Below are 22,875 nucleotides of genomic sequence, written 5' to 3'. Positions count from 1 at the left end.
TAACAGTGACCTTTAAAGTCTCCAGATGGATAATGGGGCCCAAAAATGACAATTCTACTTCCATTGTGGTAATGTCATTCAGCTGACAAACACCAACCAAAGATCAGCTCTGAACTGTAAATTGTTCGGTACAACTTCAAGGTAGTTAGCTGAGATGTTGCAGCCTCACAGACTATCCATCCAAGACTTCAGATAACCTCTATATTTTCCCATCTCATAGAGACTAAACAAAAAGAACACAGCTAGATCTCCCAGGACTTGATCATTATCCCAGTATTTTCAGGATCCCTTAAAGATGCCATTACCCCTAAACAACAAGAAATAACTTTAAGAATATGACACCCACATTCCCAAGTAGTTATTTAGTGGGTTATGAAAGTTTGTCATCATTTGGGGAGTTTGTTTGAAGTTGTTACTGGTCATGGTAAGTGAGGAAACTAAGTAAGGGAGGTTGTATTCAAGGATCTCTTTCTAAAAAGAAAAAGTGGAAATCAAAAGGATAGGATAAAAGGGTAGATTTTTTTTATTCTACTTTAAACTAAAAAGCAACTATTAATCTCAAATATTTTACATTGGTATGGATTTTATATATTGATACAAATTTAAGGTTATTTTTTATTAGATTATTGAATCTACTTTCAAACTAAAAAAGCAACTACTACTCTCAAATAATTTATGTTGGTATGAATTTTTGTAGGTTGATACAAATTTAAGTGTATTTTTGTTATATTGTATATATGTTTCTGTTCTTGTTTAAGGTATTGTACCTATGCAGTTCATTTAAAAATGTAATATTTAATTAAGAAATACAGGTGGCACATGCCTTTTATCCCAGCACTCAGGAGACAAAAGCAGGCAGATCTCTGTGAGTTTGAGGCCAGCCTGGGTTACAGAATGTGTTCTAGGAAGGGCTCCAAAGCTACAGAGAGAAACCCTGTTTCAAAAAAACCAAAAAAAAAAAAAAAAAAAAAAGTACAGGTTAGTAGTTAGTAATCAACAATAATCAAACTTGTAATCATGTTAGTTATGTTTTCATGGTAAAAGATAGATATATTTTAGATAGATAGTGCCCCAGCCAGCGAGGTTTAAATGGGGGTGACCCACCTGTGGGAGTGAATGAAAGGAACAGGAGACATGAAAGACAACAGCAAGACAGGATTCTGATCAAGCTGCAAATTTTATTTTCCTCATCAAGGCTTATATAGCACAGGAGGGGAGGGGACAGGAAGGAGAGAAGTGGAAAGGGCATGCAGAACATGGAAGGGGTGCACATCATGGGGGATGTGCAGATCGTGCAACTGCAGGATGTTGGCTAAGGTCACTGGTCTGGACCCATTTGTTCTGTTGCTAGGCTACCTGACCATGGAATGTTCTTTACATTTGGTTGTCATGACACCTGCCTGTGGAATGTCTTCTTATCTTTGGGAGCCTCTGGTTAGTAAACAGGTGTTACTGCTCTGAGAAAGGGCAGTGGGCATATGACTTATTATCTGGCCTAGCTAGTACTTTTCCATGGTTCATGTTTGGTTCCTGACATCTTGGTCCCTGACAAGATAGGTCATCTTGAAACAGATTGAGAGACATACAGACTATGGAATTTAAGATGTTTTAATAATCCAAGGCTTTTCATGTCAGTAAGACATGTCTGCTCATTGCAGCACCAATTTCTTTTAAAAAAGAAAGATAATGGGCCTCCAAGAAACTCCACATGGAGTTTTCTTTCTTTGGGGCAAAACAAGCCACTGAACAAGAAACTGCTCTTGCTTTGACTGCTGACAGTATGCTCTCCAAATTGGACAAGCAGGGCACAAAAGAAGGTGACTGCTGAAGTTTGCCAAGACAAGGTCCTTCAAAATTCCTGCTTTACAGAAAAATCTGTCAGATATTCTAGGCCTGTAGGCTGAATATGGATGCCGCAAAGTTGCAGAGGAATCTTGGGTGACTGTCAAGATGTCTCTGTCATTTCTATAGTTGTGAAAGTTGCTTGCTGTGAACATGTTTACTGTTGTAATATTATATTCTTCTTGAGACTCTGATGTAGTTGAAGATGAGATAGTTATAGTTACAGATTTCATTGCTATCTAATTCAGAAAAGAAACTAAAAAAAGAGGTATAAAGTGTATAAGGTTGAGAGATATAAAAACTTAAATTGTTTAAGAAAATGTTTTGAGGACTAAAATGATATGATAAAAAGTGAATTAGGTATAAAACTTTGGACTCACTAAGATAGGATAAATAATAGAGTAGTTTCTCTGAATTACCAAATAAAAATGAACTGAACATTATGAATGTAATCCTTACTTGATAATTGTTCTTATTGTATATAGTTTTACTGTGTTAGAGCTAAAACTTTTCCCTTTTATTTAGACAAAAGGGGGAAATGTTGGAGGATATTCAATCACATTGTGAGTCCTGAGTTTGCATTTTCATTGATTCAATAAAATTAACATTGGGTCAGGAGCCTGAGTTTGCAAATAATTGACAGAAAGTAATCATAGAGCATCAGAGGGTATAACTGGATAGTTCTCTCCCACCCACCAGCTCCCAAATAGCCACTCAGAGGCTTAATATTAATTATAACTGCTTGGCCAGTAGTGCAGGCTTATTACTAACTAGCTATTACACTTAAATTAATCCGTAATGCTTATCTATGTTTAGCCACATGGCTTGGTACATTTACTCAGTATGGCATTCTCATCTTGCTTCCTTTGCATCTGGCTGGCAACTCCTGACTCTGCCCTCCTTCTTTCTATCATTCTCAGTTTGGCTTTCCTGCCTAACTTCCTGCTCAGCTACTGGCCAATTAGTGTTTTATTGAACCAATTTGAGTGAAAAATATTTCTAGTATACAAGAGGATTATTCCACAGCATTTATCCCTTTTTTCTAATTAAAAAGGAAGGTTTTAACTTTAACATAGTAAAATTATATACAATAAAAAGAAATATTCAGAATTACAATAACACTATTTAATCCATTTGCATTTGTCAAAATTAGAGAATATATGTAATTATCTTATTTTGGTGAGTCTAAAGTTATCTTATCTAAAGTCTAATTTATCTTTTATTATAACTAAAGAAAACTATAACTATAACTATCCAGTCTTCAGCTCCATCAAAGACCCGAGAAGGGTGAAATGTTAACTAATGTCAGGGACCTCAAGCTGCCAAGACATTCACCCAAAGTTCCTCTGCAATAGTGGGGCATCCAACTTTGCCCTTCAGGCCTAGCATGTATGACAGACTTTGATGTTGAGCAGGGAATTTTGAAGGACTATCTTACTTTGTCTTGGGAAAGTTTGGCAGTTGCCTTTCTTGTGTCCTACTGATCTAGTTTGGACAGTGACTCTCAACAATTGAGGCAAGGTCAGTTTATATTGATCACATAGCTAGCCTTTGTCATAAAGAAAAGAAAATCCATATGGAGTTATTTCTATGCCCATTTTCCTCTTTGAAGTAATTGTTGCTGCCAGGAGCAGATGTGTCTCATTGTCAAGAAAAAAAATCCAAGTTCTTAACACATTTTGAATGTCATCTTCTGTAGGACTTTGAAGTGTTTGAAGACTGCTTATGTATCTAAATTATATCTCTGTGTACCTAGAAAACGTAACTAACATGAGTATAAGTTTGACTATTATAGATGACTATTAATCTGTATTTCTTAATTACACATTACAATTTAAAATTAGTTGCATAAACATAATATCTTAAACAAGAGTATAAATATACATACAGTATAAAAATTCTTTAAATTTTTATCAATAAACCAAAATCCATTCCAATGTAAAGTATGTAAGATTAATAGTTGTTTTTTAGATTAAAGTAGATTCCATAATCTACCCCTTTATCCTATCATTTCTATATCCCTCTTTTCTTAGAAAGAGATTGACTATGACCATTAATAATTTATAACCAAATCCCTAAACAAAAACAAACATGTATAGTCTATTTTGGGGGAATGTGGGTGTAGTTCTCTAGACTCCTTCTTGTTGATTATGGGTGCTGGTAATATTTGAGGGATTCTGAGAAAATCTAGACAATTGTTAAGTCTTGGCTATAGTGAGTGAGTCTGGATCATCTCAGTGAGCAGCCATACAATTATTTTGTATGTTGGATCACCCGAGCCATTTTTATTAGTGTCTGGTGACTTCGTTTTGAAAATATATAAACTTTTAAAGGTAACATGTGTCTGCATTAATACAAGTATAAACTGTATACTGTACATAAGCCAGTAAAAGATAATTTTTGTTTTATGTTTGGCCAGGTAAATATATGTTACATATCTTGTAGTTACTTTAGGTTTATTTTCTCATATCTGTAGTTAGAATTTCAGGGAGCTTCTTGATCAAACCTGATTTTTCTTAATCCAGAATGAATCCATAGTCTCTCACTTCCTTCAGAAACAAAAAACATAACCTTTCTCCTAAAGTTACATACCTTTTGACTTAAATTTTGAAGTCAAGATTTTTTTAAATATATAGATTGGTTTAGTCTAGCAGCTTTTACAATTGAATGTCTATACAGTTATCATTTGTTCATTAAGGGTCAAAAAATCCAAAGAGATCACAATAAAATACAAAATCCAGACTATGTATTTCCCATCTTTTTGTGGTTATTATTTTTTTGTTACTCTATTCCTTTATTAAGGATTTACTATTGTTTCATTTACCCTTTTTTTCTCTCCCAAGCCTATGCACATTTTTCAAACATATTGTGACCCATTTAGAGGCCTTTTTGACTGAATCTGTTTTCACTGCATATTTCTATCTCTTTCTGCATCTTTCAACTGCTAAGAAGATGTGGCTAGGCCTAAAGCCATGACTTTGGCAACTGGCTCTGCCCATGCCTTTCTTCCCTGAGTGTCTAGCTTCATGGCAAAGGTACTAGCAGGAGCCACATTTATTGCCCCAATTCTGAGGAATTTTAGATTCCATGCTGCCAACAAGTAGAGCATCACCATTCAGTGCTCATGAACATTTAAGCGTTTGTTGGCAGGACCTCTTAAAAGAGCCATGTAGTTTTTGCCACTTACATGGAGTTATGAAGTCACCTCTTAATGGAGCCATGCCTCTGCTAGCCACAAGCAAATAGAGCCCACCCAAGAAAATGCTGCTACTGAGAAGGCATTCTTGACTCTATTTTTGTGTGTCTAGAATCCTTTTTTAAGCTTTGTTGGGTGCCATATGTAATTGGATGGTGCTTTCCCACCAATCACTTCCCAAATAACCACTCAGAATCTTAATATTAATTATAAATGCTCAGCCAGTAGCTCAGGCTTATTACTAACTAGCTCTTACACTTAAATTAACACATAATTCTTAACTATGTTTAGCCATATTGGTTGGTACTTTTTCAGTATTACATTCTCATCTTTCTTCCTCTGTGCCTGGCTGGTGACTCCTGACTCTAGCCTCCTTCTCATCATTCTCAATTTTTCTTTCCTTCCCAGCTACCGGCCAGTCAGCATTTTATTAAACCAATTCGAGTAACAAATCCTTACAGTATACAAGATTATTCCACAGAAGTGAGCATCTTGGTGAGATGGAGAGATACAGAGCCTGCAGGAACAGAATTTCTACTAGGCTTCAGGCTGAGTGGCTGGGTCAGCCACTGCTATAGAAACAGGCTAGTAATTGTGGAGTTGCAATTGCTGCATAAAATAGAAATAAATTAAGGCTGTGCTGAAGATAAAACAACACTTGATGGTGGCACTAATTTCTGTAATTACTTCTGGGATGTGATACTCTTTTTAAATTTACTATTTTCTTTAGCTGAGGCAACTCAAAAGGATTGCATTTAGCCTTTCCAACCATAATAGCCCTCACTATTCCACAGATCAGGAAACCAATGTGAGAATTCTGATAACTTCTAAGTATATCTCTTCCAATTATGCATCCCAAAACTGGGGAAATAACCACAGAATGAGTTCATGGATGCACCCAAAACTCCATTAATCGGCTGGTCTCCATAAGCCTCTACTTTAACTGGAGGGGTATAATGTTTCTTGGGATCTCCCAGAATTAGTGTCAATTCATAACCACTATTCAATAGAGCCAGAAATTCTGATTGTTACCTTTTCCCCAGTGCATAGTAACCTTTGTAGAAGGTTGTAGGTGCCTCTGAGAAAGAACCAGAGAAATGCTAACAGTAAAACTTGTGTCTTATCAAGGTCCTTCCTTGAGGAACCTGGCCACCCCTTCTTCATTCAAGGGTTTCTGGGTCTGTAAACTGGCTTAAGTATGGAAATTTATTCAATGGCCAAGATTGCTTTTTGCCACAATCCAGTCTAGCTTTTCTTTCATTTGAGAATTTTCATATTTATACATGTCAAACAAAAATGAAATAGGCTTCTTATCTTTTTCATGCCTGGAAACACCATGATTGATTAGCCAGTACCAAGGGTCCACACAAATAATGCCACTCTAAAATTCACCTTGCCTGTGATGACCATTATAGGTTAGGCCATTATGAACATCATTTTGTCTATGATGCCCATTATGATAACTATGATCATCTTGCCTTTGGTGATTCAATGCTGCCACCTGACCCCTGCTACCTTGGGGGCTCATTTAAACTCTTTGCATTTAGCAGCAGCATCTCCAACCCTAAGGTTTGTCATAAGAAAAAGAGTGACAACAAAATTCTCCAACTGTTCTGGTGCCCCTCTCACCATTTTGTGTCACTGTTGGTTTAGCAGACACTAAAGGATTAATTTCCTCAGTGAAAAGTGAAACAGGCAATATTTCAATGGGTGACGCTAAGGATACTACTTCCTTAGGTGAAATAAACCCTTGAGGATCTGAGGGTTCAAAATTCTCAGCTTCAATGGAATCCTCCCACACATCCCCATTCCAAGTTATAGCATTTCATTCTTTACCAGTTAATGCCCTTACTTTATCTGCCAACACCCTCTAAGGCTGAGACTTGAGTTTCCACTGTAGTTCAGCAAACCTAATTGATGTAGGTTTGGTTTGACTTTTCTGTAATTCAAGCTTGATTTCTGGGGATGTCTTTCTGTATGCTGTAAATGTGTTGCTCTGATTGATAGATAAATAAAATGCTGATTGGCCAGTATGCAGGCAGGAAGTATAGTATAGGCAGGATAAGCAGAGAAGAGAATGCTGGGAGCTGGAAGGCTGAGTCAGGAGACACTGCTAGCTGCCGCCACCATGAAAAGCATGATGTAAAGATACTGGTAAGCCACGAGCCATGTGGCAAAGTATAGGTTAATAAAAACAGGTTAATTTAAGATAAAAGAACTAGATAGCAAGAAGCCTGCCATGGCCATACAGTTTATAAGTAAAATAAGTCTCTGTGTATTTACATAGGTTTGAGCAGATACAGGAGCTGGGTGGACATAGGAAAACTTCAACTACACTCCATGGCTCTTGCCGAGAAGACACTCTTCCAGGGCACACTTAGAAATCTTTGGACAGTTTATTCACATCTGGGGCTGGTCAATTTTATCACTAAGCTCATTGTTGTCCTTCAGTGTTTTCTGAAGTTGATTAACTTTATCAGGAAGCTCATTCCCATGAGTTTGTTCAGAGGTGTTAAGAACAACCAACCAGCAACATCATTTTCCTTAAAACTGACCAAAGTTTCATATACAGGCCTATTAAATCAACTGCCACTCAATATGGATGAATCAAGATAATCAAAGGCATTTATCTCTTTAAGTTTGAAATATGGTATACACCATGGGCTCCTAGGAGAGGCTTTAGTAGCTGAAGGTTCTAGTGAATTTGAGGGTGCTATTGAATTGAGAAGCTTATTCCAGATACTTACAAGATTATTTCTTACACTTCTGTTTCTCTAGAACTTCTCTGGTACCAAAATCTATACTAGTCAGGATTCAATAGAGTCACAGAACTTACAGAATGAATCTCTCTCTCTCTCTGGAATTTATTGGAATGAATTAAAGGCTATAGTCCAAGTAATCCAACAATGGCTAGCTGTGAATGTAAAGTCCAAGAATCTAGTAGGTGCTCAGTTCCACAAAGGTAAGTGTCTCAGCTGGTCTTTTGTATATGCTGGAATCCTAAAGAAGTATGCTGCAATGATAGTGTGCTGGCAAGGCTAGGGCAAGCACACAAAGAACAAACTAACCCTTCCTTCTTCCACTGTCCTTTTATAGGCTTCCAGCAGAAGATGTGACTTAAATTAAAGGTGTACTATCCTGACTCAAGATATGGATCAAAGGCATATTATCTTCCTGCCTCAAGATCCAGATCACATGTGTGCCCTTCATTTGTATATTGTAGTTCATTGCAGATATAGTCAAGTTGACAGCAATAGCCATCACAGAGCCTTTGACTTTAACAGCTGCATTCTCTCTCTAGTCCTGTTTTTTTTAAACACAGAATGTTTATTAATTTTCTTTTATAAACCTTATTTTTCTCTTTATAACAATAACCACAGAAAAGGACAAGGGAAGTGTTTTTTCCTCATTTTACAGATGATAAAAGGCAGGTTTTACACCAACAACCAGTTTTCCTTTCTGTCAACTACTTTTCTTATCCAGGATTTCTAATGGCTCACTGAAGTTGTAAAAGAAACCACCTAAGCCAAAGGTGGCACAAGCTATATTGCAGTAATTAGGAGGTGGAGGTAAGAATTTCAGGATTTCAGTCACCCAAGGTTCAAGTGTATTCCCTTGGAAGCAGGGATAGAGTATGAAGCTGGGCATGGCACGAGGGTGAAATCTGGTGGTCCAGAGTGAGATCTGGTGCTCCAGATGGTTCAACCCTCCCTATGGCCCAAGGAGTCCTCTTTTGCTCAGATAGTGAACCCCATGGGAAATGTTGAGTCCCACTACTCTGGCAAATACCATTAAAACACACAACACTAGTAACCATCTCCACTCTCATTTCCAACACAGCACATTTGTAAATAGTGGCTAGATCTCTGTGGAGGTGGGGTTTGGGGAGGAATCTAATGGAGATTGGCTGGGTAGGGTGTCTCCCCATCTGCCTCTTCCTCACCTACATCCTAGAGGCACAGCCATTGACTATTGTTGTGCCCTCTGGATCTTGTAGCAGGAATCTTAAAAGTTCTTATTAATAAAATCAAACCCAGGCCAGGTATTGGGGTGAATGCTGGAAGATCAGAGAAGCAGAGCAAGCCACAGCCGCCTCGCCATGCCAGTTCCTTAGCTGATCCTGTTTCCTCAGACTGGAAGCCTCTGAGTCCTCATCTGAACGGGTCTCAGTTGAACTGTTGCTTGAAAGCCTAAATACTTAACCAGCTAAATGCTTCTAGTTTCTGGTCAAGTCCTGATTACAGTAGTCTGTGAGGCTGGATTATCTCAGCCAGCAGCCTTGAAGCCTTTATGGATGCAGAACTCAGAGGAAACTGAAACAGAAGCACTCTCAAATGTTAGATCATCTGGGCCATCTGTTCCTACTGGAGCTATTTCAAAGGGCCTTCTTCAATCAAATCTTTTTCTTAACACAGAATGAATCCACAGCCTGTCATTTCCTCTAGAAATAAAAGCAAAACCTCTTTCCTAAAATAATGAATCTTTTGACTTAAATTTTGACATCAAGGCATTTTCAAAATGGATTAATACAAAATTGGATTAATACAGCAACTTATAATCAAATATCCCTTAGAAGCTCCTTCCTTAGCTATCAAACAATTCAAAGATAACACAATAACATATATCATCCAGACTCTCTCTTTATTTTCCATCTTTATGTGGCTTTTTTTTATATTACTTTACTCATTCTTTAAGGACTATTATTTTAAAACTATATATTTCTTTTTTATGACTATCTATACCTTCTCTTTACTCTCCCAAGCCTATGTATATTTTTTAAATACATTGTAAATTGTTTAGTGTTTTTAAAAATCTGTCTTTACTGCATCTCTCTCTTTTTCTGACCATACAAGCATTTAATCTGCTAAGTAGGCACAGATAGGATTAAAGCTGCAGTTTTGGTGGCTGCCACTGTCCCAATCCTTGGTTCCTTGAGAAGCTAGTCTCATGGTGGAGGTGCATTTATCACCACTCTGAAAGCCATATTTAGGGCTCCAACTCTGAGAAGTCTTTTGGTCCATGCTGCCACTGATTAGTGTGCCACCCACTGCTCATAAACTCCATTTAAGTGTTTGATAGCAGAGCCTCTTAAAAGAACTATGCAGTTTTTTGTCACTAATGCTGAGTCAGAAAGTCATCTTTTGAAGGAGCCATGCCTCTGTTTACTGCCAGCAAACAGAGCCTACCAGAGAAAAGATAATTATCAAGAAGCTGCATTTGACTCCATTTTTGTGTTAAATCCTTTTTTAAAGCTTTCTCATGTTTTATGTGGAAATTCTTGCCAAATGTTTATGTGCCACATGCAGGTGGAAGTTTCTTTCCTGCCTGTCTGTTACCAAATACCCAGCAGCTGCTTCCCAAATAATTGACTCAGAGGCTTAATATTATTTATAAATGTTTAGCTGGTAGCTCAGGCTTCTTATTACTAACTAGCTCTTACACTTAAATTAACCCATAATTCTTATCTATGCTTAGCCATGTGACTTGGTACCTTTTCTCAATACAACATTCTCATCTTGCTTCCTCTGTGTCTGGCTAGCAACTCCTGACTCTGCTTTTCCTTTTCCCAGAATTCTCCTAGTCTAGTTGCCCTATCCATACTTCATACCTGGCTACTGGCCAATCAGCATTATATTAAGTCAATTTGAGTGACAAGTCTTTACAGTGTACAAGAGCACTATCCCTCAGCACAACATTTCCACAGCAACTTTTATCAAAGAAAGTATTTAATTGGGGGCTTGCTTACAGTTCTTAGAGGTTTAGTTTATCTTTATTGGTGGCATGACAGTACACAGGGAGATATGGTGCTAGAGAAGTGTTTGAGAGTTCTACATTAGCATCCACCAGCAGCAGGAAGAGAGAGACAATGGACCTGGTTTGGGCTTTGGAAACCTCGTAACTCCTCTATCAAAGCCACACCTCCTAAACCTTGTCAAGTAGTGCCACTTCCTGATGACTAAGCATTCAAACATATGATCCTATGGGGGCCATTTTTATTCAAACCACCACACTGAATTATGTAGCTGAAGTTGGCCTTGAATTCCTGATCCTCTTACCTTCACCCCCTAATTGCTGGCATAACAGGGATACCCAACCACACTGTGTTCATGCTGTGCTGAATATTGAACCTAAGGCTTTGTGAATACTAGGGAAGCACACAACTGAATCATCAGCTCTTGGCTTTCATATGTCAGTCTTTTAAAAAAATTGTTGTTAGATATTTTTATTATTTTATGAGTGTTTTGCTTGAAAGTATGCCTGTGAACCTCATGTGTGCATGCCTGGTGGGTGAGAAGGTGGTGAGCCTCCATGTGGGTACTGGGAATTAAACCTGGGCTATTTGTAATAACTCATTTTACATGTCAGTCTTGAAACCTCTCTCTGTACATACCTCTTCTCCTGCCACATTGTTAATGTACCATACTTGACAAAGGTGGAGTTGATAGAAAATTTTTCATAAACTCTTTCGAGTGTTTTCAGAAATACATTGTTAAAGTAAAATCTCTATGAAGTTGCCCTACATCAGACTATCTGTCTTTTACTTTTTTGTTGTTTTATTTTGTTTTTTGACACTTTTTTTTTTCCCTAGTCCTGGCTGGCCTGGAACTCACTGTGTAGATCAGGGTAGCCTCCAAATCAGAGATACTCACCTGCCTCTGCCTTTTGAGTTCTGGGGCCAAAGACATGCTCAGCTAGTTTGTTGCTTTTAAGAAATTGGAAATTGGGCATTTGGGGAAGGCCTACAATCTCCACTTTGTAGGGCAGGGTGATTCCATGAGGTCCAGACAAGTCTAGGGTATAGCCAATTTAGGCCATTTTAGGCAACAGAGAGAGTTATTGTCTGAACAAAACAGCAAAAACAAAAACACAAAAAGGGAGATACCTTCAAGTCTGGCCTTTCTCAATTGTGAATTCAGAATTTAATTTATTTCATTGCACAACATTGTAATTACAGTTCTTAGGGATAGGATTGTCACTCTTATATTTATTTATTTACTTTGTATGTTTGTATGGTGTGTGTGTGTGTGTGTGTGTGTGTGTGTGTGTGTGTGTGTGTGTGTTTTACAAGAATATAAGTATGTGAAGACCAGAGGACAGCTAGCAGGAATTGGTTTTCTTCTTCAAACATGTGGAACCTAGGAATCAAACTCAAGTAAAGGCTTTATGGAAAGAAAGTGCTTTTACCTGCTGAGTTGGTGTTCAAAAGGAAACAGTTTCAGTGAAACAAATTGTAACATCACAGAGATTAATTACAGTGTTTTGCCTTTGGGGATAGAATTCATGCATAGAATTTTAAACTGTTCAGTTCACTGCTGATACTATGTCATGCAGCCATCACTGCTCTGATTCCAAAACATTGTCATGACTTCAGACTCCTGTAGAGTTATTTTAAAAATCTTAATTTTCTGATACTTAAAATTTAATTCCTGTAGACATTTATCAAAGGCTTATACAATAATTGAAGTACTGGGTACTATGAGATGCTTGAACACTTTCAGTTTAGAATATTTCTGTAACTCTAGCCTCTTTCACTTTAATGTATTTTTTGATGTTTGTTTGGTTTTTGTTTTCTTTTTGTTGTTGTTTTGCTTTGGTTTTGGTTTTGGATTTTCAAGACAGGGTTCCTCTGTGAACCTTTGTAGATCAGGCCTGCCTCTGCATCCAGAGTGCTGAGATTTTGTTTTAAAGACAAGATCTCCATAGTTCAGGCCATCTGGAACCCACAATCCTCCTGACTCAGTCTTTGAAGTTTTGGGTTTATGGTCACTTGCCACCAAGCCCAGCTTCATTTACCTGACGTAATTTTATTCTGTTGGCAGCAGAAATGAAACAGCAGTGTGATTTTTTTTTTCTCCAACTCTGACACACAAGTTTCAGGCAATTCTTTTAAAAAAATGTTTGTACATGTCCACAGATGACCTTGAAATTTCTATAAGCATCAATTAATAGGCTGCAGTTATAGTTTCATTGAGTCATTAAATTTGCAAATGTGGACTCAAGATGTTGAAGTTCCAGTATAGTTTTAAATTTTTCGTAAGAGGCTAAAGGTGATGTGCAATCCTGTAATCCCGGCACTCAGTAGGCAGAGACAGGAGGGTTACGAGGTTAATGTCAGCCTGGGCTATATAGGGAACTGTTATCTCAAAAAACTAAAACAACCTTAGCTTGTTTTAAGAGTTTCTTATGTAGTTTCAAAGATTCTGGTCATTTTATGGAATTTGTTAGGAAAAGAATGTCAATAACTTCATTTCAGTATACTGATTTATTTTTTGAGAACGAGTCCTGTATTCTAGGCTGACTTCAAGTTGCCACGTAGCTGAGGATAAAAGTTTGATCCACCTGCCTCTACCTCTTAAGGCATGAGTTACAGAATATGCTATGAAGCCTGCTTTTATGTGGTGTGAGGATAAAACACAGGGCGTCACACATGCCATGTGAGCATTCTACCCATTGTGCTACTTCCCTAACCAGCTTGTTTCTTTGTTTTTATTTATTTAATATATAAAGGCGAACTAACCTTATAAGAGATTTTTTGCATAGTTATCCTTCTGTTGAACTCCCCCCCCCCCTGCCAAGACAGGGTTTCCCTGTGTAGCTTTGCACCTTTCCTGGAACTCACTTGGTAGCCCAGGCTGGCCTTGAACTCACAGAGATCCACCTGCCTCTGCCTCCCAAGTGCTGGGATTAAAGGTGTGCACCACCACCGACCGGCATCTGTTGATCTGTTGAACTTTTAACTCATATGTTTCTCTGCTCAACAGCCCAGGTAGGAGCCCAATTAAACTTTTTTAATTCCTTAAATTAAATTTTTAATTCCTTAAAAAGGTTTTTAATTCCTTAAAAAGGTTTTTAATTTTTATTTTTTATTTTTAGTATTTGTGAGTACCTACATGTGTATATGTATACCATATGTATGCAGTGCCCGTGGCCATATGAATGATGTTGCTTCTTTAAGGGCAGTAAGTGTTCTTTTAATTGCTGAGCTATCTCTGCAGCTCCAAGAAACCAAATTCTTAACTCTCAGTAATTTATACAGTACTGCTGGCTGTGTGTCTGTTTGATTTCATTTTATTTCTTGGGCAAGTCCTGCTTTTGGGCATCAGTTTTGAGCTGACGGGTCTGTGCGCTTGGGAAGAGAACTAGAGTACTCTGGAAGAGCAGTGCACACTCTTACCAGCCTGTCCTCCAGTCCTTAATCCACTTATTTCTGTAACTAGTTTGCCTTCAGTTTTGAGGTGCGTACTGGAGATTCAACCTGTGGTCTCAACCATGCTACAGAAGCATTGCATTGTAGAGCCTTTCTCTGTGTTTCCATTCTAAGACAGGGTCTCACTAAATTGCCAAAATTGGCTTTGAATCCAGCCTGTAGCCTTGGTACACCTTGACTTTTTTATTTTCTTGCTTCACCCTCCCAAGTACTGGGATTACAGGACTCAGCTAGACTTTCACTTCTAAATTTTGCAGATTCTGCCACCCCCGCTCTTTTTTAAGTCAATAATATTTACACTTAATTTTTTTTCTTTTTTTGGAAAAAATCAACTTTTGAGAAAGCTAAATGGCTCAGCTAGTAAAAGTGCTGGCGGCTAAGCCCTATGAACTGAGTTCAATCCCCAGGAACCATATGGTAGAAAGGTATAGCCAACTCTAGCCAATTGCCTTCTGTTTCACACACTGTAGCACACAAGTGCTTCTCCCACGTTTTTATTTTAATTAAATACACGTAGTTAAAATTTTTATTTATTTATTTTTTACAAGTAAAAATTCCCACTGTGAGTCATGGAGTTCCTTGAATTGGCCATTTTGTGTAGTGGACAGTGCACATGAACGACCTATGGAATATAAAACAGAAGGGACAGCTCTAGAGGACAGGAGTAAGTTCATAAACGCAAACCTGCCCAGAACTGCGTGTCTGTAATTTTGGGGTTGTGGCTGCCTGTGTCTCTATGGCTCCACTCCCTCCACAGTGGAACTACTCCTGTCAATCAGATCTCATTAGCCAATCAGAGCAGCCAGGCAGGCTGTCCAATAAGGGATCCAATAAGTGGTGCTACTAGGCAGCGAGAGTCGGGTTTTTCCGCTGTGGTGCAGCGGTTCCGCTTTGGGCTTAGGAAGGTGCTTCGTGGCCTGCGCTCTGAGCGCCGCTACCAGTAGCTAGGAGGAGAGCACGGGCGAACTCGGAAGCTGCTCATGGTGAGCGAGGGGCCATTGTCTCCAGATAGGAAGGAGCGGCGTTGAGCACCGGGAGGCTTAGTAGCGGATCCTCCTCACTGCTGTGGGAGAAGCTCTGTAGGAGGGCTCCCTGGCTGTGGTCAGCTCCGCCCCTCGGACTGCGTCAGCATAGAGTGCTGAGCACCGTGACGGGAGGTTCCACCCGTCTTGCCACCCTGTGGGTGGCAAGGTGCGGGATCTCAGGGGGTATCTATGTGTTACAGGGTCTAGCTTCTCTGAGTTATCCATAAGATATTCTGCAGTTCACATTTCATATTTAGGTTTAGGATGTACTTAGAGTTATTATTGTGGAGGTTATAAAGTCTGTCATTAATATTTTTACATACAGATGTTAAGGTGGTCCACTGTTTGTTAATAAAGGAAATTCAATTTCCTTTGTTCCTTTGTCAAAAACAGTTTGTATTTTTGCACATTTATTTCCGAATTTTCTCTTCATCTGTTTATTGTGAAATAGAACGTTTATTTTTGTTTTTGAGATGGGATCTCTATGGAGTCCTGGCTCTCCTGGAGCTTCATTTGTAGACCAGGCTGGCCTCTGCCTGTGATTAAAGGTGTGCGTCGACCATACCCGGCAGAAGTAGATTGTTTTTATGGTAGTTTTAAAATTAGATGATGGTAGTAAGTGAGTGTACTGTTCCAGTGTGTTGATCTTTTTCTTTTGTGATAGACAGTCATAACTCAAGTCTAGCTAGCCTCAAACTCACTTTGTAACTGGGGTAACCTTGAGCTTCTGATCTTTCTCCTTTCACTCACCTTAAGAGCTAAAGATTAAAGGTATGTGTCAACCATGCCTGGTTTTATGTGGTGCTTTGAAAGGAACCCAAGGCTTCCAGGTGCTAGGAAAACTCTGCCAACTGTGCTACATACCAGTCCCATGTTTTGACCCTTTTGATTGTTTTCCCTTCTCCACATAACTTTATTTTTAAGATTTATTTATTTTATGTGTTTTAATGTTTTGTCTGCATTTCTGTCTGCATTTTACATATGTCTAGTGCCCTCAGTGGCCAGAGATAGCATTAAATCCCCTTGAGCTGGAGTTAGATGGTTGTGAGCCACCATGAGTGCTATGAACCCAGTAGTGATCCTTTGCCAGAACAAGATCTCTTAATTGCTTAGCCATCTCTTTAACCCAGTGGTTCTCAACTTGTGGGTCATGAGCACTTTAGGGTGGTTGAATGATCCTTTCACAGAGGTCTCGTATCAGATATCCTGCATATCAGATATTTACATTAGGATTCATAACAGTAGGAGAACTACAGTTATGAAGTAGTAATGGAATAATTTTATGGTTGAGGGTCACCACAACATGAGGAACTATATTAAAGGGTCTCAGCATTAGGAAGGTTGAGAACTACTGCTTTTGCCCCTCCATATTACCCATAGAATCAATTTTGTTATTAATGTAAGTAGGACTTTTTTCAGATTGTGTTGAATCTATAAATCTTTTAAAAGTCATTTATTTGTGCATATATGTTTGTAGATAGATGGGCACACTACTGAGCGTATATAACATCAGAAGACAACTTGAGAGAATCAGTTCTTTCTTTGTACTATATGGGTCCAAGGTGTCAAACTCAGGTGTTCAGATTTGGCACTAAACACCTTTAACATGCTAAGTCATCTCTTGAGCCCTGTGTTGAAGTTATAGCTCAAAGTGAGAAGTGAGGTAATTTTAAGGATTTCCTTTTTTAAATTTTTTTTAATTTTAAGGATTTCTACCCACAATTGGAATGTTTCTATTAATTAAGTGTTTTAATTAAGAATTTAAAGTTTGTGTTTATAGATTTTTATTAAAGGTCTTTAAGGTTATATATATTTCTAACACTTGTTATCATTGGGGCTGTATAAATGATACTTTTAAATTAATGCCCAAATGTTCACTGCAGTATGCAGGGGAATAATAGATCATTAATCTAGTAATTTTACAACTTTGCTTTTTTTTTTTTTTAATTTTGAGGAAGGATCTCACTCTGTGTCTCTGGCTGTCCAGGAACTTCCTGATATGCTTATCTCTGCCTTCCAAGTGCTAAGATAATGGCTGCTATAATTTTTTTGTTCCTTGCATTTTTGTTTGGTCTAGGGATTTTTTGTGGTCAAAGAATTTTATATATTTCTGCTCACTATGTCATTATACACCTTGTCCCTGTTTTGCAGCATAGATTTTGTCTTTTTAAGATTATATGCTTATGAGTGTATGCCAGAATGCATGTATGTACCACGTAGGCATTAGATCCCCTGGAACTAGAGTTAGTTTCTGGCCTCCATGTGGTTGTTGAGAACTGAATCCAGATCATTTGCAAGAGCATCAAAGGCTCTTAACCCATTAGCCTCTCCAACCTTATGATGTTTTGGGGTATCCACCAGAGAAGACTTCTTGGACATAGGTTTAAGCAAATAGAAAGTCTTTATTAGCTAGCCAGTGATTACATTGGATATTCAGAATCCCAATGTACTATTGAGCCTTTCTCAGAGCGAGCTTTAAACATAAAAACCATATTCTCGGTTGACCTACTTCAGTGAACAAGAACAGTTAGCCAGAAGTGGAACTACAGAAGCCCAAAACAAGGTTAGTGTGTGTAGAGAATTTCCCAGAAAGTCTCTGGGAAAGATCTTTGTTTTCATTTTTGCAGGTTGTGCTATCTGTGTGCTGAGCTTTATGGCCTAAATGGTACTTCCATCATGGAGTCAATTGTGCTAAGGGCTTGGGGCCTTCTAAGGTCTGAGGGTCTGTTACATTCCTTACTGGTCTCTGAGCCTGGGAAGCAGTGGGAATGGTCTTCTAAACATAATCTCATAGGGTGTGAATCCCTCCCTATATGGGGTGCAGAGGGTCCAAAGCTAAGCAAAGGAAGAAGGTTTATCCATGCTTTGCTGGACTCTAATGAGAGTTTCTTTTAATGTCCTGTTCAGAACTCTGAGGTCTAGATGTATAATGAAGTTTCCAGTCTATCCCTAAAGCTTTTACTATTAACTGAGAGGTTTTGGCTATAAAAGCCAGGACTTTACTGGACCTCAGTGTTAGAGGGAGGCTAAATCAGGAGACCAGTTTCTGGAGTAGCTTTTAAGCTACTGTTTGAGGAGTTTCAGTCCAAGTTGGGAAAGTTTCTTCACAGCCCAAAAAGGTATCTATTAAAACTAGGATATACTTTTATTCACCCCGCCCCTTTTATCCTTCATGAAGTCAGTTTTCCCAGAGTTTGCCTAGGTTTTAGTCTTATTCAGACTCTTTCCTGGATAAAGGCTCTCAGTTTTGGATTTACTTGAGCACAAACCTGGCATCTGACTGAGATATCCTATCATAGGCTATCAAGTCTAGGTATAACATACCTTGGTTTGAACAATTCACAAAGTTGTGTGGACCCCAGAGGAGTAGCCTGGTGAAGGTCAGTTACCAGAGTCTTACCAATTGTTTCTGGGACAGTGATCTTTCCCTCTTATTTCCTCCATCAACTAGTGGGTTTGAATTATCCATTTTTTCTTTACCATGAAGTCTCAGGCAGCATGGGTTGTGTTATCTCACCAGAATATCCATAGGCTCCGTTTGTCTTAGGGCAGCTGGTTCAGCAGCCTGGCAGTAGAGGACAGCAATTTATAGGGGAAGCCATATAGCTTCTAGGAGGACCAAGAATTTTTTTCTTTGCTTTTAATGTCGTTTTCTCCATTGGTGAGAAGCTCACTTTCTTTATAGATCATACTGTGGACATACAAGTTGTAAAAGCATAATAACTTTATGTATATGGTGGTGGACTGAAGGGAATCCTCCAGTGTCAATGCAGGCAGTGATCTGAGAAGAGGTGAGAATGAAAACTTGGTTGAGATTTACTTTGTCAACTTGGTTTGGACTTCAATGAGTCTAATGCCAGGAGGTTCATTGTCAGTATATTTAATTTGTACATTTGGGAAATAGTTTCCAGGCACCAATCATTCCAATTCTAGGTTTCTATGCAACAGTCATTCCAATTCCATATATACAGTAAAGCTTAAGGTGTGACTACTTAGAAACTCCTTTACAAAATACATGTGACCATGAGGGTGGGTCCTTTAGCTAAAAGGCCTAGAATCTAGTGTGGTCTCTGACCAAGATAGCATAGAGGTCAACAGACCATAGAGTACATGTGACGTCTTCCCTAAGAATGGGCTCTACTAACCAAGAGCTAGGGAAGGGGAGTCAGGAATTAACATTCTGGGGGATTTGGATGAGGTCTACCTCTGTAGCTCCTTAAACCTGTGAAACTAACTTGTTAAAATAAAATATTTAATCCTGTTTCAAACCTCAGTGTGTGATATTTTTACCCTTTAGAAAAGCAACTGCTTTACGTTGTATAACAGTTAGATTTAACCACACCAAGCCTTTCTGTTTGTTCTCCCTTATTCCAAGTCTAATCTAGTCTTCCAGGTCCTCTGAGAGAACTATAGTGGAGAGGGAAAGAAGGAAGAATCATGTGCCCAGAGAAGGTAGTACTTTTTCCCTCCCACCATGTGGTCATCAGTCAGCCACCAAAGCCTGAGAAGAAAAAAAAAAAAAGAGACACTTTCTTCTTCCAGAGAGCAGAGAAAGATAAGGCTTTTTTCTTCTCAGAGAGGCTTCAGCACTAATCAGTTTGTATACCTCCAAATGTTAGTAGAATGATGTAAAAATGAAGTAATTTCATGGTTTGGGGTCACCACAACATGAAGAACTATATTAAAGGGTCCCAGTGTTAGGAAGGTTGAGAGCCACTGGTCTAAGTGGAGCTTAACTTCAATCTCTTTTCCAGAGGGAAATACTTAGCTACTACCAGGGGATGAGGTGATGAACAATCTGATTGCTTTGTGCTTGTGAGAGATACTTTATGTTCACTTGGAAAAGCAGTTGCAAATACCACCTGGAAGATTAATGTAAAGGTCCATGGTAGAAATTGGGAGATATTTCCATAGCATGTCCTATTTGTAACACTATCTAGAGCAATGGTGTCTTAGTTAAGGTTTTTTATTTCTGGAAAGAGACACTGTGACCATGGCAACTCTTACAAAGAAAACATTTAATTGAGGTAGTGGCTTACAACTTGAGAGGTTCAGTCCATTATCATGATGGGGAGCATGGCAGCGTGCAGGAAGGCAGCAGGAAGTTGAGTGACTGTCGACACTGAGTGAAGCTTGAGAAGAGACCTCAAATCCCGCCCCTACAGTGATACACTCCAGCAAGACCACAGCTACTCCAAAAGGCCACACCTCCTAATAGCACCACTCCCTTTGGGGGCCATTTTCTTTCAAACCACCAAAAGTGGTTCTCAACTTCCTAATGACCTTTTAATACAGTTCTTCATATTGCGGTGACCCACAAACATAAAATTATTTAGTTGGTACTTCATAACTATAATTTTGCTACTGTTAAGAATCATAACATAAATATCTGATTTGCAGCACCCGCACGTTGAGAACCACTAACCTAGAGTTAAACATTTTAACATTTTAAAAGTTACATTATTTATTGGTTTTTGTGTGTGAGTGCATGCATGGGTGTGTGGAAGTAAGAGGACAACTCAAAGAAGTTGGTCCTCTTCTTCAACCAATGAGGTCCTGTGGATCAAACTCAGGTTGTCAAGCATGGTCACAATAGCCATTCTGAAGCTGTGGAACTTCACATTGGATTTTATAATTTCACTATAAAGTATATTTTTAGTCCCATAAAAATATAAAAGTCCCACCAGCTTCCCCTCCTCCCCTGCAGATAATTCATGACAGAGATAAATTAGGAAAACTTAAATTCTTTCATGATCCCAGTGTCTTTTAACCTGCATTCCATTCTTCCTCATCACTTAATATTTACTCTTTCTTGTTCTCCTTTCTACATGTTATAGTGTAACCATAGATATATTTGTTTACATTATTTGCATATATACCTTATAGGCTAGGATCTACATATGAGAGAGAACATGTGTTTTTTTTTTCCCTAAGATTGTGTGACCTTGCTTAATAGTATACATTCTAACTCAATCCATTTCCTGAAAGTTTTGTTTTTCTTTAGGCTGAATAATGTTTCATTTTATACATCTTTTTTGTTTGTTTGTTTGTTTTATGTACGTTGGGATTTTACCTGCATGTATGTCTGTATGAGGATGCCACATCCCTTGGAAATGAAGTTACAGACAGTTGTGAACGTCCTTGTGGGTGCTGGGAATTGAACCCTGGTCCTTTAGAAGGGTAGCCAGAGTGGCCAGTGCTCTTAACCACTGAGCCATCTCTCCAGCCCCCATTTTATACATCTTAACAGGTTTTCCTTACCCATTCATCTATTGATGGTTGGTTATAGTTCCTTGATATAGTGATTAGAGTAGCAATAAACATAGAAGTATAAATATATCTGTGGAGCTTTATGCCCAGGAGTGATACAGCTGTTCATATGGTAATTCTACTTTTAATTTTTTTGAGGAATCCTCAAATTGATTTCCATAATGGGTTCATGCTGTAAGTATCTGTTGTAGATAGTTTGGGGCGAGTATTTGGGGTTCCTGGTGTTTGTTGGACATAGAACACTGTAAGAGTCCCTAAGGCCTCTGGAGCCACTAAATATTGTAAGTGTCCCTGGAACTTGGATATGAGGCTCTACCTAGTAGAAGAAACAAACAGCTTGATAAGAAAGATGAAAAAAAGAATGAAAAGCTATCCTGTAGGTGTAAAGCAGGAAATGAAGTATGTTAGCTATTCATGCCAGTGAGGCGAACTGAGGACTAAAACGTTAAGTCAGAAAAGTTAGGGAGAATAATGAAGTTCATGAATTGTCAGTGTAGTCATAATCTTTGCCAAATCTAGGGTTATCCTAGGCTTGTCATAGACATGGTGAGCATGGGAGCTTCTACAACCTCAGGTTCCTGTCCTTCCTCAAAGAAGAGACACCTTTGTCCTACTTCAGGACCAGAGTTGGTGACATTCATTGGTTTTCAAGTTTGATCTGAACATGAGGTCTTTTTATTTCTTTTTAAAATTTCAGGTCCCACTCTGAAGGAGAGGGTCAGTTCTGCTTCCACTTACCCCACAGTTTTGGTTTGGGCTATGGCCCTTTAGGACACTTATTACCAGGGTATTGGGGTATTCATTGCTGAAAGGTCCTAGTTGGTCACAAGCAGAACAGGAATGGTTCATTTATCCCAAAAGAATTCCCTTCTACCTGAGTAGGGTAGACTTAAATGGAACTTTTTAATTTTTTTTAATAAAGGAGTAAATTTTTTAATGATTTATTTATTCTATTTTGTGTACATTGTTGTTTTGCCTGCATGTATGCCTATATACATACTCAGATTCCTTGGAACTGAGTTAAAGACAGTTGTGAGCTGCCATGTGGGTGCTTGGAATTGAACCCAGGTCCTCTGGAAGAGCGAGCAGCCAGTGTTCTTAACTACTGGCCATCTCTTCATCCTATAGATGGAAGTCATAGATTTCCTATGATTTGTGGTAAATGTGAAATTGTTGGAGATATGTGTGAACTCTTTCATTAATCCCTTTCATCTCATGGTTTGGATTTTCTGGATTTCAAGCCTCTCAGTTATTAATGACCTTATGGCTTGTGTCCAGTGAACTGGTGATCAAAAGGTGAGTTTCAGAGTCTTGTGGGTTGCTTACTTCCCATC

At 38.6% G+C, this 22,875-nt stretch overlaps 1 protein-coding gene across 4 annotated transcripts in view; it reads left to right on the top strand.

Annotated features, from left to right (window-relative positions):
- Znf91 (zinc finger protein 91) overlaps nt 1–22,875 on the top strand; it is an 84,679-nt gene that overhangs the window by 45,421 nt on the left and 16,383 nt on the right. Inside the window, exon 1 of one of the 4 annotated variants that reach the window (XM_036181190.1) lies at nt 15,110–15,229. The exons of the other annotated variants lie outside the window; for them this stretch is intronic. Coding sequence (XP_036037083.1) covers nt 15,227–15,229 — 3 coding nt within the window. The 5' untranslated portion in view covers nt 15,110–15,226. Of the gene's footprint in view, nt 1–15,109; nt 15,230–22,875 lie in introns of those variants that run through there. 4 annotated transcript variants of the gene reach the window in all.

This window comes from Onychomys torridus, chromosome 1, assembly GCF_903995425.1.
Source record: "Onychomys torridus chromosome 1, mOncTor1.1, whole genome shotgun sequence".
NCBI lineage: Eukaryota > Metazoa > Chordata > Mammalia > Rodentia > Cricetidae > Onychomys > Onychomys torridus.
The sequence above is the reverse complement of the archived record's forward strand: the minus strand, read 5'-3'. Positions and strand labels throughout refer to the sequence as shown.